The sequence below is a fragment of the Gossypium raimondii genome, chromosome 4 (genome assembly GCF_025698545.1).
Source record: "Gossypium raimondii isolate GPD5lz chromosome 4, ASM2569854v1, whole genome shotgun sequence".
NCBI classification, from domain to species: Eukaryota; Viridiplantae; Streptophyta; class Magnoliopsida; order Malvales; family Malvaceae; genus Gossypium; species Gossypium raimondii.
In genome coordinates this window covers 33,376,523-33,392,541 of record NC_068568.1, presented here as the reverse complement: position 1 = coordinate 33,392,541, position 16,019 = coordinate 33,376,523, and the positions used below count along the sequence as shown (strand labels likewise).

Genomic DNA, 16,019 nt, shown 5'->3' with positions numbered 1-16,019 from the left:
TATTTCAAATTTAAAACTCTTTATAATTTTATAAACTACCTCTATTTATTTTGTTAAGGAGATACCTGTGTGATTATAAACATTACAAATAAAATCATATATTAATTAGAATACGGAGATCTAAATTAAAATAAGTCTGCTGGGATTTAAATTAAAATAAATTTGGATTAAATTTAAACTTGACAAAATTCTAAAACCTTAATCTTTTCTCATCTGTTTGAATTAAAATTTTAAATATATCGAATTTAAAGAATGAAAAATATCACAACTTTTACTTCTTCCTCTAATTTTTAAATCGAAACAAAAACGGGTCGTTGTTTTCATTGCAATAATAATATTAACTCACATGAAACAACATATTTCTTAATTATAAAGGGAACCTATTTAGAGACCTGAGTGTATGAAATAAATTTTATGTTTCAAAAATAATTTTAAAAGTAGAAAGAGAAATATATGGATTCCTACCTTGTAAGTGTAAATATCATGGGCCACCATTGACAAATGACAACCATTACCAAGTTTTTTTTTTTTTTTAAGATTTCCAGGTTTTTATCTTTTATAAAAGAAACAAAAAGAAATAAAGAAAAAAGTTGAATTAAATAATAACTTGATATATTTCCATCATTTGCGAACTTTAGAATATTCTAAAGCTGCTTATAACCTCAGTACAAATGCTGTACTTATTGGATTCTTAAAAGCAAAAAACACAATGATGATCAGTTTCTTCCCCTGCAATTTTTTTCCCAGGATTCAATTTGTATCTTTTAAACCTAATAAATTGTTCCTTTATTTCAATTTAATAGCAGCAAGCAAATTTGTTATTATTATTTTTTTAAAAAAATTGCAAAGTTCACAATATCGAAACTTGGAACAAGCCCATGTGCAGCTTTACCTGTTTAAGGGGGAAAAAAAAAGAAAAGAGAAAAAAGAAAATTCAAAGCATTTATTTGAATCTGAAAAAACAGACAAACAAGAACATAAAAGCACAAAAAATAAAGAAAATTGCATGGCTTATTTGGTTTCATGTCTGTTTTTACACCTCATGACAACCAATCACAATCATTGGAGATTGTGAAAGTTAAATGTTATAGATGTCAACACAACTACTCTCTACTTTGTAGCATTCTTTGGGAATTTCAGTGGCATCTTTTGGGATCTGAATATTGAGTGTTTTGTTCTTCTTATTTATGTTAGAATTTAGAGTGATTTGGCCTTTAATCGTCTAATTTAGAACAACTCTGTGGCTTAAGGTCGTTCCTAACTGGAGTTTTGTTTTTGTTTTTCTGTCTGTTTTGTACTCTCATTCTGTCATCCTTCTCTTTTTCAGTTCAAGTTCTACATTTTTACTGAAATCCCGTTTTTCCAGGATTTCCAAAAGTTTCCATCTTTGAAAATCCAGAAATATTACTTCTTGATTGGTTTACAGTTTTACTAAGCCCCATGTTCTAGTATTCACCAAAGTTTCCTTTTTTGAAAACCCAGACCTGTTTTTGGATTTCTGATTCTGGGTTTTGCTCATTTTTCTGATTTATTGATTGGTTGATTCATGGGTGAGTCAAGATCCATTGGTTTTTTCTTTCTTCTTCTGATTTTCTCCACTTGTTTTGGGGATCAAACTTTGGATAAAATCACTGAGTTACCCGGACAGCCAAAGAATGTTGGATTCAATCAATATTCAGGATACGTGACAGTGAATCAACAAGCTGGAAGGGCATTGTTTTACTGGTTGATTGAGTCACCAGTGAGTCGTAAACCCGAGTCAAGACCACTCGTTTTATGGCTCAATGGAGGACCTGGGTGCTCCTCTATTGCTTATGGAGCAGCTGAAGAAATTGGTCCTTTTAGAATTAGACCTGATGGAAAGACACTTTACTTGAATCGTTATGCTTGGAACAACTGTAAGCCTTTTGTTATGAAATGATGTTTTGCTTTTGTCCGTTTGGTTATGTCTGAATTTCATTTAAGATTGTCTTGTTTGAATTGTTGTGTAGTAGCAAATGTGCTGTTCCTGGAATCTCCAGCTGGTGTTGGGTTTTCATACACTAACACAACATCAGATTTATACACTACCGGTGATAAGAGAACTGGTAATTATATGTTAATGCATATTCAGACCGAGTCACATAGATGTAGTTAGTTTTGCCTAAGTTTTTGAGGGAATTGGTTCATATGGTTTAGATTGTAAGAGACTTGGTGTTGTGAATTTACAGCTGAAGATGCATATGTTTTTCTGGTTAACTGGTTTGAAAGGTTTCCACAATACAAGCATAGAGATTTCTACATTGCTGGTGAAAGTTATGCAGGTCATTTTTTCACTTTAATACCTGTTTTTCTTTTTTACTGTAATATTTTACTTTGGTTCATATATGAACAAAGCCTGAAGTTTAAGCTAAATGACTAATATAATTTCAGGTCACTATGTTCCTCAATTGTCTCAACTTGTTTATGAAAGGAACAAAGGGGTTCAGAATCCTGTTATCAATTTCAAGGGATTTTTGGTGAGAATGTCTCCGATTCTTTGTTTTTCTTGAAGCATCTGTGTCCGACACCAGGTTCCTATGCATTTCCAGACATGATTGCAACTTCAATTGTTGTAACCTGTGCAAATGACTTGTGTTTTTGTTCTGTCATAATATATATAGGTTGGAAATGCTGTAACGGATGACTACCATGATTTCATTGGCACATTCGAGTACTGGTGGACTCATGGTTTGATTTCTGATTCAACTTATCGAAGTTTACGAGTTGCATGTGACTTGGGATCCTCTACACATCCATCTCTGCAATGCATGAATGCTCTTAGAGCTGCTCAAATTGAGCAAGGGAACATCGATCCATATAGCATCTTCACTCAACCTTGCAAAGATACTTCAACATTACGGCATAACATGAGGGGTCATTATGTAAGTTCTCAATCAATTTGTTCTGTTTTTTCTTCCTATGAACACTATAATGGGGCCTTTCCATTGATCTCAAATATGAATGTTTGTATCATTTCGCCATTGTTTTATCAGTAATCTGCATAGTTTTACAAAAAAAATCAGATAAATTTGAAACTTAATCTTCACATCCAGTCTTGTGTCTCAGTGTGACTAGTTTTCTAGTGGGAATTGGCATTAAATCTGTGGGCTTTTTTCGTATAACTTGATGCAGTTGTTGAATTTCAATTCTAAACTTTAAAGCCGTGGAGGCTCCAGGAGGCACCATTTAGTTAACAAAAATTCTGCAACCACAGTTGTGGACCATATAGTACTCTCCTGTTAAAGTTAAGATTATTTGAATAAAGAGATAAAAGATAAAAAAGAGTCTTGTATTCAAATTTAACCTTTGTTCAGTCATGGCACAATTATATTTGAACTCATGTGTTAGTATCAGATGTGGGTATTCGAGTGTTAGTATCAAATGTGAGTATGTATCTGATACAGGTATGTTCAATTATTTCCAAGGTTCTCTATATAGATATATTTGTTTTTACGCAGATGATAAACACAAACACTCAAGAAAGAAGTAAAGAGTCAGTTTCTCTATTTACTTATACGATCACATTTCCCAAACAGACTGTTTTGAATTGAAGTTTTTCTCCAATTTTGTTCTTTTGAAATCCCTTTATAGAGCTTGGGTTGGATTGTTTCTTAAAATGCAGCCCTGGATGTCAAGAGCTTATGATCCATGCACCGAGAGATATTCGAAAGTGTATTTTAATCGTCTGGAAGTCCAGAAGGCACTTCATGCAAATGTAACTGCTCTTTCTTATCCATGGCAAACATGCAGGTATGCTATTTGATTTTATGAATCTCAGTTAATTTCTTTCTGGTATCCTGCATTTCATTTTTTTTAAGCATCTGTATTTGACACATATTCCGATAGTCGATTGCAGATATGATCACTTTCTGAATACATCGAGAATATTTAAAATATTTGTATCGAACATATACTTTATCCGAATCTGTAAATCTTTGTTTTACAGTGATATCGTTGGAAATTACTGGACGGATGCTCCTCTCTCTATGCTTCCTATATACAAAGAACTAATTGCTGCTGGTCTTAGGATTTGGGTATACAGGTTAAGTTTCGGTCTTTCGTTTTTCTGTTTCCGTAAATTGTCATCATGCATTCTGATAGAAGTGTTTGTGCAGTGGAGACACTGATGCAGTAGTTCCAGTGACGGCAACACGGTACTCCATTGATGCACTGAAGCTACCTACCGTCATTAATTGGTATCCTTGGTACGACAATGGAAAGGTGAGTACCTATATTATTATTATTATTATTATTATTATTATATGGTTGAAAATACACTTGTTGAGAATCATTACATATTTAATATATTTTTTTATTCATACCATAAAAAACTTTGACTTTTTTTCTGGATTATTGGAATTGGATACTATTAGATACAATCATTACATAATTTTGCTGTTAAGTTGGAAAATAAGGTTGAGAAAGAAGCAAGATGAGGGAAAAAGAAAAGAGATTTGATACTTATTTGTTGATCCGATCCAGGTTGGTGGGTGGAGCCAAGCATACAAAGGGTTAACGTTGGTAACAGTGACTGGAGCCGGTCATGAGGTTCCCCTCCACCGTCCCCGTCAAGCTTTTATTCTTTTCCGATCATTCTTGGAGAACAAACTGATGCCAAGTTAAAAAATCTTATCGATATCCATGTTGCTCGAACTTTGGTGAGTTTGAAATATTTAAGTGTATGGTCAAACTTTTATAAGTTTTTCATATACATGAAGGGTCGTACACTGCTGGACAGAGAAAAAGAAGAATCCGGGTAGCATAGGTTAATGTTAGTATTCATTTTTTCTCGATGAATAAGTGAAAAAGAAAATATAGAAATTTTTAATACAAATTGTCAAGAAATTATGTTGAGTGATCACTAAATTGTAGAATATTTTGTTGAAATGTATTCTTTATAGGACTTTGAATAATTGAAATTGCAGATGTGGTTCAAAGTAAGTTGTTAATAAATATTGTCTTCATAGTTGATGAGCAGCTTTTTCAGTTAGGTTGCTTTTGTTGCTTGAACGAACATTGGTTGTTAGCTCTTTGATGAGACATTAAATGTAGGTTAGGTTTAGAATTTGTTTTTTTAAGTTCAAACTACCATATCTTTTTAAAATATATCAATTTTATTCTTCTTATTTCAAAAAGAATGAAAAGCATTTTGTTATTATAGGAAAATTGTGTTTCTCATGGAGCAACAAATGATTTTCAATTGAGGGATCCAGTACTTAATGTAAAACTAAAACACTATTTCAACAATCCAACAGTCTCCATATATAAATTATTTTTAAAAATATTTATTTAAGTCTACTAAATATATAATATATAAAAATATTTTAGATCAATATAATAGAGATATCGATCGATTCAAAACTTTACAATTACATATATCTTAATGAATTGATGGTTAGATTATCAAAATACTAGTCATATAAAAAGAAGTTACGAAAATGTATAAAACCACTTTAGTTTTACACAAATGTAAGTGGATGGATCCTTCCCAATTTTAATTTTAAATTATGAAATTCTATCATTTGGTTTTAATTAGAAATTGTAAAATTTGTTAGAAAAATAAAGATAATCATTCAATACATTGACGGGTGGAAGTTTTGACTCCACAAACAGGGTTGAAATTTTATCGTGTGTTCTTAAATTATAATTTTAAGAAAAATTAAAAATAAATAAATAAGGCAATGTCAAAATATCATTCCCACTTGTAAAATAGAACTTCGCAAATAATTACTCAAAAGCAATTAATTAAAATACTAATTTTTAATTAATTTTATTCTTTTAATGAATTATCAAACAAAAACCTATATTTATCTCTTAGTTTTGGTTGAGATGCAAGTTTTATGCTTAAAAGAACCCGAGCCTCCAGCTTTGAGAAAGCCAAGGACTTCCTCCTAAACGATTATTGAATTTTACATTTACAAATTAAAATCAGTGAATTAATCAGGTGTTTAAATAATTAACTAAAAGTCATACCCATATACAAAATTTAATATATTGAAATATCCATTTAAGTGAAGAAATAAAATTCTTATTAAAAGACTGATTTAAATTATTTAATCTGTTTGGGTAATTAACTATCCTATGTAGATAGAATAAAAAAATCCATAAGTTCAGTAATGTATTTTAAAAATATATATTATAAGGACACATGCCAATATTTTAAATTTCTTTGTAGTTCTTTTTAAAATTAATTTACAATAATCATTTTAATTAGAGAAAATATTTGGATTGACATGTAGAATTGTATTTTAATTTTTATATCTAATTCTACTATAAAACTATATGGATAATTATAGAAGGGGTCCTTAAAATAAGGATTATAAAATAAAAAGGAAAAGTTGATAAAGAAATTGAAATGGAGGTCAACAAAGCCAACAAGTAGCCTTAATACGAGGCGTCCGATAGGGCGGGAGAGCGGATCCCTATCGTCTGATCCAAGGAACTTTACTTTATTGGTAATCCAATAAACAAAAGGGAAAGAGAAACGAAATCACGCGGTCCAAAAAACTATAAATCAGACGGTGGGCTTTTTCAATCCTTTGGACGGTCAAGATTAATGCTCACGCCCTTCATCAGTGCCATCAACGAAAAGTCAAAACATATTTTGGTCAAACCAACTAGCGCAGATCTTGAATATTCATCCACCTCACCTTTGATCTTCTTGTCTTCTCAATTTTTACACGCAATTAATTAGTTTATTTTATTTTTAAAAAAAATGAGACTTCTTAAAATGGAAATTAATTATAATTTTCTGCTGAGAGTGGTTTTTGCTTATTTTCCCTTGAATCACAAGCAAACCTCGCTTTCTGTATAAATATTTTAATATCGAGATTGCTAAGATAAATATATTATATTATAAACAATTTTATTTCACATATTACATGGAAAAATTTAGGCTCCACAAATTAGGTTTAAAGAGTGACATTCACCTTTTTTTTTGGATATAATAAAAATATAAAGTGTTAAATATTAAAAAATGAAATATGCGGCAATATTAATTTGAATACCTTTTGTGAAATTAAATTTTTCCGTAGCAATATATCAACTATTAACTCTTATATCATACTAGGAGTTTATCTTTAAATTTTACAATGATATTAATACAAAGATATATATTCTAGAAAGCATATATATTAAAGTAATTTAAAAAACTAACATAAAACAGAAAAGGTAAACTACTAAAATAGTCGCTTTTGTTTACTTCAAGTTACATTTTAGTTATTTATGTTTGAAATATTACGTTTTAGTCACTTACATTTAACGTGTTGTAACATTTTAGCCACTGAGCCGTTAATTGCCATTAATAGTATAATGGTAAGCTGATGTGGCACGTTAAATCATCATTTCAAACAAAAATTTTAGGTTAAATTATATAACTTCACAGCTTATAGGTATTATATATTTATATAAATTTTAATACGTTAATGTTGGTGAGGGATATCAACAAAGGAGGAGAAGATGATGGTGTAAAGGAAGTCGATTCATCTAAACAGGCAAAAAGTTAAAATAGATTATGATGAGAGTGATAGTTGTGAAGGTAAATGAGACAATGCAAAAAGTAAGTGCTAAGGTTGCTAATGAGGAAGAATGTCCTTTTCTCATCGTTATGTTGGGTATTTATAGGGGGAATCCTCTTGTCAGGTAGTTGTGATGTGGCAAGTTATTACCAATCAGTTGTTATCATTGAATGCATGGGGAACATATGTGGTGGAGCTCATTTTGTTACTCATTTGAGGTCATACAAGATTGTTATGTTCAGGTGGGTCTCAGCGACCCCTAAGAGAGTGTTCACACTGAAAAGTGAGTAACTTGACCATAACAACGGATGGTATGATGTAAGGGATATTCTTGCTACCAGCGAATGGTTCTATGAGAGATATCTCGTCTGAGAAGTTGAGTAGTCGATGGTGATCCGGAGTCAAGGAAGCTATGTAGCCGATGACAATTTAGAAGACAAGAGTGAAGAATCGTATTTAGGCGTTTACCCGATACTCTCTTTTATATTATATAAAGTTTGACAATATTTATGTTGTGTTCATATTATTATTTTTATTGTATCATGTTTTTGTATTATTTAACATATAAAATCTTAAATTATTAAAACTAAAATATATTTAATCAATCTTCAAATTCCATTTGTTTTATAGGACTCTACCAAATCTTTAACCATTTAATAGTTACATTAAGTTCAATATGTCCAAGAAATCGGTTTAATAGTAAGGTATATTTACATTTAAGTTGTTATTACTGTAATGATTTAATTTTGATTATAGTTATTTGGACATGTATTATTTTTATTATATTATGACACATTCATGATGTGGGTGAATTTTTTACATATAACAACTATATTTATAAAAAATTGATAATAGGAAAACAAACTAGGCCTTCGTTGAAGGCTTAAAAGTTAAGATATTGAAAATTGTTGCCTTAGGATTAGAGGTGCTCATGGGCCGGGCCGGGTTCGGGCCGGGCCCATAAAAAATTTCGGCCCGGCCCGAAATATGGGCCTGGAATTTTGTCCAGGCCCGGCCCGGGAAAAAATTCATAAGCCCGGGCCCGGCCCCTTTTTTTAAATAAATACCAAAAAATTATTTTAAAAATTTAAAAAAATTATTTTAAAAATATTTTTAAATTAAAAAAATTTTACAAAGTATTTTAAAAATATTTTAAAATTAAAAAAATTTAAAAAAGTATTTTAAAATTAAAAAAATAAAAAAATAAAATATTTATTATTAAATTCGGGCCGCGCCGGGCCGGGCCCGGGTCAAAAAAGTGGTGCCCGAGGCCCGGCCCGTTTTTTAATCGGGCCTCGTTTTTTTTGCCCAAGCCCATATTTTGGGCCTATATTTTTATCCAAACCCTCTCATATTTCTAAGGGTCAGTCAGTCGGGTCGGGCCGCCCACCATGAGCGACTCTACTTAGGATGAAATCCAGTATGTGCATTTTTCTAGATTTTGTATAGAATATAAAATGACAAAAATACTCTCATAGCAATGTTTGTTATTTTATAAAAAAAAAGGTATTTTTGTAATTTTTTTAGTTAAATCGGAATGCGGTTGATGGGTGAAATTAACTCAGTTAACCTTTTAAATAATAGTATAAATTCAAAGAATATATGAATTTGGATATTCTAAATTACTATTCGCATCTAATTAAAAAAATATTAATATTAACTCATTAAAGATCCATCATTTGAAATTCAAGTTTAGTTTTTGAATCTACTTACTAGGGATAAGAAATTTGAATTTGGATATATGGACTCACTTTTAATTTAAATTTTTAATTAAATTTGAATATTTTATTGGTTCTAAGTGGATAATATTATTTAATTCTTGAAATTTAAGATATACAATAAATAAATTCTAGTTTTAAAGTAATTATAGAAATTGTAAATATTGAATCCATAGGCATCAATCACTTTCAATTATACTATATGAACTAACCCTGACCATAAGCATCAAATTGGTAGAAATCATTGAAGTTTTTGATGTGGAAATGGTTCAACAAAATGTGAAGAGACAAAGTAGAAATCGTGTGTGGTTGAACAAAAGAATAAAAATAATATATATTTAAGCATCAAAAGAAGTTAAAAGATCACCAAACTTGTCTAATATTAATGTTATTATAATTATATGTGATATAAATTCTGATGCATTGAAAATGGGTGTTACGTACATTTTATGGCATTTATATATTTGGTTTATGTCTGTGCAATTATGTGACTGTCGTATTAACAACAGTGAAAATGTAAGGTTTATGGATGGTGAAGATTGGTGATCAAATTAATAGATTAAAAATTATTAAAGAAGTTGACATGCACGTTTCATTTTTTGACCTCCAAAAAGAACTTATAAATTACAGTTAGCTTAATAGAAGTCAATCAAAACGAGTTAACACACCAATTTAAGAGTTCAAACTCCAAAGTCTGAATCTCCAAAATTTTCCCCCAAAATCAAGTTTTTTTGGAATTTTCCAATGACCACACATCAGTACATTAATTCTTCTTCGTCCTTTCGTTTGGTTTATTTTTTGGTTATCGGAAGCCTTGTTGTTTGGTCGGCGGAGGGCGGTCACCGGAAAGAACAGGCGAGAGATAGGATCGTGAAGCTACCCGGACAGCCGCGGAATGTGAAGTTCTCGCAATACTCGGGATACATTACAGTGGAGGCTAAGGCTGGTCGAGCCCTGTTTTATTGGTTGACGGAGGCGCCGGCTAAGAGTCGACCTGAAACGAAGCCGTTGGTTTTATGGCTGAATGGTGGGCCAGGGTGCTCCTCTATAGCATATGGTGCCTCCGAGGAAGTAGGTCCCTTTCGAGTTCGGGAAGATGGCAAGTCTCTTCGTTTGAACCCCTACGCCTGGAATCAAGGTCAGATTCGTAATTCATTCATGCACCCAATTATCCCTTTAATTTTCAATAACATATAAAATATGATTATCAAATTAAACAAATATATATTTTTTATTTTCTAGAGGCAAATTTGCTATTCCTAGATTCACCTGCGGGTGTGGGATTTTCTTATTCAAATACATCATCAGATATTTACACTGCGGGCGACAAGAGAACAGGTATATATATATATATATTAACATTCACGAAACGAGTGAAATTGAAGTAAAAGTAAAATGAAAATTTTTGTATTAGGAGTTAGATTGTTTATATTTTATTCTTTTTATTAAAAATTAGATAAATTAGTTTAAATATTTATTTTGTTATTAAAATTTATCTTTTATATGAGGTACACATGACACACCACTTTAATTTTTAACTGTATAATTGATGATCAATTTACTTTTAATTTAATGTATAAGAATTAATTCGCTCAATTTTTAGTAGAAAAATAAAATACATTCCAACTTTTACTACAAAAGTCTCTATAATGCTTTTACCATGAAAATAGTCATGCAACATAAAAAATGTTAAAATTAGTTAGCCTATCCTTTAACTAATTTTTAATTTGATCCAGGTTTAACCCTTCATATCATTAGACTTGCTCGCTCGTTCGTATTTTTGTCAACTGTTTGAATATTTCATGTGTTATAACTCATAATTATGTTTTAGTATCGTCTTGAGTTGGTATTATTTTAATTTATGTTTCTTATTAATTGTGCCATGCCAAAAACCTTTTAAAAGTTAGTTTCAGATTTGAATTTTAATATTTATATTTCTTTATTAAATATGTTCATAAATTAAATGGGGTTGTTGTTTGTTCAAGCCTGAATTAAGTAAAATTGGATAACTAATTTCACTATTAAAATTTATTTTATAATAATAACAATATATTTTTGCAACTAAATTTAAATAAATTGTTAATATAGTTAAATGTAAATAAAATAATATATATTATCAAAAAATAATTTACTTGGAAATAGTACAAATTTAGAAAGATAATAGGACCCTTGGATTATGTTTTCTACTCACAAACAGCTAATTCGTACGTTAATTTTAAAATGGAAATGCAGCCGAAGATGCATACACGTTTCTTATGAAATGGTTAGAGAGGTTCCCAAATTACAAGCACAGGCCTTTCTATATAGCTGGAGAAAGCTATGCAGGTTTAATTAGTTTTCCATCACCCACTCTCCCCATTAATTAATTCGTTTGGATGAATATTAATTTTAATCTTTGCATTATCATTAAATTGGGTACTCTTTTGCTAACTTTTTGATTCTGTCAATTTTTAGGTCATTATATTCCTGAGCTATCTCAAGTTATCGTCCATCGCACCGAAGGAGTCAAGAATCCCGTCCTAAATTTCAAAGGTTTTTTGGTCAGTCCAAATTCATTAAACATGCCATATATAAATTTCATTACTTTAATTCCTTCATTTACTTTTTTATGATCAAATCTCTTATTCATCTCCATAACCTGTTCAGAAAACTTTGATATCTTAGATTATAAATATCTCGCTTTATGGGTTCTTCTCTGTATTTATTTTGATTAGTTAATTAATTAATTTAAATTTATAAAAGTAAGCTTAATTTAAAATTACTATTTAAACTTAATTATAAGAATATAAATAGTAATACAGTTTTTAAAATATTTTATTATTTTTGAAACTGTAACTGGGGCAATGATACGTTGGGGTAAGAAGATTAGAAAAAAAAACAAACTAACTCAAGTTGGCTCATGACCATTAAATTGAAAATTACTTTTATCTTATTATTGGGGTTTTTTACTAATATAATATAAAATTAAAAAAAAAAACTAAAATCACATGTAACAAAAATTATGTACCAAAATGGTACATCCAAAGTGGTGGAGGGTGGTGCATAGGCGGCACCACCCTAATTTTTGACAGATCTGACAAAAAAAAAAAAACAAACTGATAAAAAAAATAAAAAGTGGTGATGGAACAACACTGGTCACGCCTGGGGAAGAGGCAGCACCTGTCACGCCTTCCCCATAGGCGGCACCGGTTGCTACAACGATGGGGCATGTCATGCATGAAGGCCCGTGACTTGTTTGGGGACCATTATAAGGTCCCCAATGCCCATTTTTGGCCAGCTGGAAGAGAGAAAGAAGAAGAAAAGAAGAGAAGAGAAGAAGGAGAAGAAGAGGGCGGGGCGGGACGGGACGGGACGAAAAGGGAAAAAGAAAGAAAAAAAGAGAAGCAGAATAGAGAGAGGGAAAGAGAAAGAGAAGGAAAAATAAATAAATAGAAAGGAAAGGAGAGTGTGGGTGCCGCCTATGGGGATGGCGTGATTGGTGCTGCCTTTTCCCTAGGCGTGACCGGTGTGTTGTCTCATCAATTTTTTTTTTATTTTTTCATCAGTTTTATTTATTGTTTTTCATCAGATTTTTTTTTCTTTTTTTTGTGTCAGATCCGTCAGAAATTAGGGTGGTACCCTTCCACCACTTTGGATGTACCATTTTGGTACATAATTTTTGAAACATAGTCATTTTATTTTTTTAAAATTTTATATTATTTTAATAAAAAACCCTTTATTATTGACTTCAAATCATGTTAAACCTAACCAAATAAAATACTGAACATGGAGCAGTTGGGAAATCCACTTTTGGATGATTATTATGACAACATTGGATCACATGAATATTGGTGGAACCATGGTTTGATATCAGAATCAACATACAAAGAACTAAAAAGGTCATGCTCAAATGATACATTCTTATTCCCCAAGGATGGATGTAACAATGCTTTGAGTGGTGCTTATGAGGAGTTCGGCAACATCAATCCTTACAACATCTATGGTCCTCCTTGCAATGCCATTTCCACTTCTAACCATCGTTTAGCTCAACTCCCCCTGGTAAGTTCACCCCCATTTCTACCTTTTTATTTTATTTTATTTTATTTAGTGTTTGGCTGAAAATTGGATCCATTAATTTTAGCTAGAATTGCATGCGTTTAATATTTTACGTTATGTATTGAATGTGTCAGCCATGGAGATTTAGAGGAAATGATGAATGTGTAGTAATGTATACCAGAAGATATATGAATAACCGACGTGTTCAAAAGGCTCTTCATGCACATCTCACTCCTCTTCGTCATCCTTGGACTACTTGCAGGTTTCATCATTATTCCACTACTTTATTGTACTCTCAAATGAAATTTATTCATTTAATCATGTTGATGGATTGGATTAAATAATGGCTCAACTTTTTTGTTTTCTTCTATTCAAGTTCAATATATGTATCGCATTCGTGTTTCGATGATTTATTTCATACTAAAATGGATTATGAAACTAAACTAATTAAGGTATATATAAAATTGCAGTTCTGCTATTAGACGAAACTGGACTGATTCTCCAAAATCAATGCTTCCTATCATCAAACAACTTATTGGAGCTGGAATTAGAATTTGGATATTCAGGTAATTTAATTATTTTCCTTGTCAAAAACATTCATTATAATCGTCTGTATTTCACAACCTGGTATTTGATATGTTTTGAACAGTGGAGATACGGATGCTGTATTGCCTTTGACAGCAACCAGATATTCCGTTAATGCACTCAGCCTCCCAACCAACATCAGCTGGTATGCTTGGATTGATGATCAAGCTCAGGTATTTTATTATTTAACCAGTTTTCCTATAAATTTAATTTCATTTTTCGACATATTTATAGCAGAATATAATTATAACCGTCCCCCCACATTTTTCTAATATCGGTATACTGTATTTATTCTGATTAATATTAATACTTAATTTGGTGAAATATGAAAAAATATATATATATATTCAGGTTGGTGGTTGGAGTGAAGTATACAAAGGGTTAACCTATGTGACAGTGAGGGGAGCAGGGCATGAAGTTCCATTGACTCAACCTCAACGTGCGTTGCGTTTGTTTAGGTATTTCTTGATGAATTTGCCCCTCCCTTCTTCACTTTCCGATTAATTAAATTATTCATCAATTAGGATTCCATTTCTTGTTTATTACATATGAATATGATCCACTTGATCATCATGTATGCACGTATATATATAGAAAATCACAGCAGAAAAGAAAAAAGAAAAAATTCTGTTAGGGTTCAATATTTATATATAGTGATTTATTGTATTATTACAAATTATATATAGTGACAATAATTACATTGATTTGAATATCATTGTTATACTTATGTATTAACCAATCACAATACAATGAAAACTGGCTTGATTTGGTGAAAATGTTAATAAGTAAAGTTAAAATGAGGGTTAATATGCCTTTGGAATTATGTATTTGAGTGACTTGGTATTAAGAAAAGAATTATGGTTGGTTTTTTCTAACAAGCAATCAACATCGCTTTCATTTCATCAAAGCTCATAAATTAACATATGGAACCCCCAAAAAGAAAATGCAGCCAAACCAAAAGCTAAGCATGAGGGCTACAACATCGTATTGATGGACAGAGAAACCTTTATAAGGCAGCTATGTTCGAATATGGAGTTGAAAATACAAGGATTCAAATTTAAGGTCTAAATCTTGACGTAAACATCTAATTTTGTTTTAGGTTGGGTTTCAAAAATTTTAAAATATCATGAAATTTTTTTATTTTAAAATTTATTTGTTAATTAATTGAAATTTAAATAATGGCTAAATTGAGTTTTTCCTGCCTTAAATTTTAAGATTTTAAATTGAATTAAGTGAGATTGTGTTTAATTTTGATTTCAATTAAATTGAAATTAATCTTTAACTCTTTCTAATTTAATTTAATTTCTTGAAATTTTGATACTTTCAAATATATATATATATATATAATACAATTAAATCTGTGCTCTATTTTAAATAAAATTATTTGTAGGCTTGGGAATAATATGGAAATACTGGTAAAATTTTAAAAGTCGAAGCCCGTTTTCAGAGGCGCAAATTAATTTGTAAAATTCAAATAAGTTTCTTTAAAAGAGTGATTTCATTTTGAGGCAATAGTTTAATTTAGAGCCCAATTTCATTAAAGCCCGATTTGTTTTTTTAACTTGCAGCCCGTTTTTATTTTACATAGTCCAAATCTATTAATTTTTAGCAAAATTTTAAAGTCGCATTTTGAAGCAGTAGTTTAGTTTAGAGCCCAAATAAATTTCATTGAAGCCCGAGTTGCTTTTTAATTTTGAGCCCAATTTTTAGTTTGCAACATGTTTTTATTAAACATAATAGTTCAAATCTATTAATTTTTAGCAAAAAAATTTCGGCCCAAAGCTCAATTTATTGTGTGAGCTTGCACTTTACAGCTAACATTTGGAAACCCTATCGGGTTTCAGCCGCTAGTGTGAACACACACAACACACATTTTTCTGCCCTTTCCTCAACAGGTTTGATTACAGAGATAACAAATTATTGAATTCGTTTTCTCACCAGAAAAAGATCAAAGTAGAACAAAACAAGATAAGTATGTTAATAACTTGCAGGATTAAAAATAATCAAGATTAACAGAGCAATATATATGTATGAATAAGAGCGAGAAAAGGGGTTAGTAGTAGAGGTGTCCATGGGCCAGGCGGCCCGGCCTGGCCCGACAGCCCTCCCGAAATATGGGAGGGTTTGGATAAAAATATAGGCC

At 30.9% G+C, this 16,019-nt stretch overlaps 2 protein-coding genes across 4 annotated transcripts; both read left to right on the top strand.

The window, feature by feature from the left end:
• The first annotated feature begins 962 nt into the window (after positions 1 to 962).
• Positions 963 to 4,992, top strand: LOC105780458 (serine carboxypeptidase-like 27). Of its 3 annotated transcripts, none has more exons than XR_008195264.1 (9): positions 963 to 1,898; positions 1,992 to 2,087; positions 2,211 to 2,303; positions 2,413 to 2,498; positions 2,643 to 2,903; positions 3,644 to 3,771; positions 3,968 to 4,055; positions 4,137 to 4,242; positions 4,504 to 4,653. XR_008195264.1 is itself a non-coding variant. In XM_012604813.2 (9 exons), the coding sequence occupies exons 1-9, from the start codon at positions 1,547 to 1,549 to the stop codon at positions 4,642 to 4,644; spliced, it is 1,356 nt and encodes a 451-aa protein (XP_012460267.1). In that variant the 5' UTR covers positions 970 to 1,546; the 3' UTR covers positions 4,645 to 4,992. The 3 variants fall into 3 exon arrangements, 2 of the variants coding, with proteins under 2 accessions (XP_012460267.1, XP_012460266.1); XM_012604813.2 differs by having other exon boundaries at positions 970 to 1,898; positions 1,995 to 2,087; positions 3,968 to 4,063; positions 4,504 to 4,992; XM_012604812.2 differs by having other exon boundaries at positions 971 to 1,898; positions 3,968 to 4,063; positions 4,504 to 4,992.
• Positions 4,993 to 9,902: 4,910 nt separating this feature from the next.
• LOC105780457 (serine carboxypeptidase-like 28) lies at positions 9,903 to 14,586 on the top strand. Its single transcript, XM_012604810.2, has 9 exons — positions 9,903 to 10,394; positions 10,499 to 10,594; positions 11,489 to 11,581; positions 11,711 to 11,796; positions 13,031 to 13,294; positions 13,426 to 13,553; positions 13,762 to 13,857; positions 13,941 to 14,049; positions 14,228 to 14,586. The coding sequence occupies exons 1-9, from the start codon at positions 10,001 to 10,003 to the stop codon at positions 14,378 to 14,380; spliced, it is 1,419 nt and encodes a 472-aa protein (XP_012460264.1). The 5' UTR covers positions 9,903 to 10,000; the 3' UTR covers positions 14,381 to 14,586.
• The last annotated feature ends 1,433 nt before the right edge of the window (positions 14,587 to 16,019 follow it).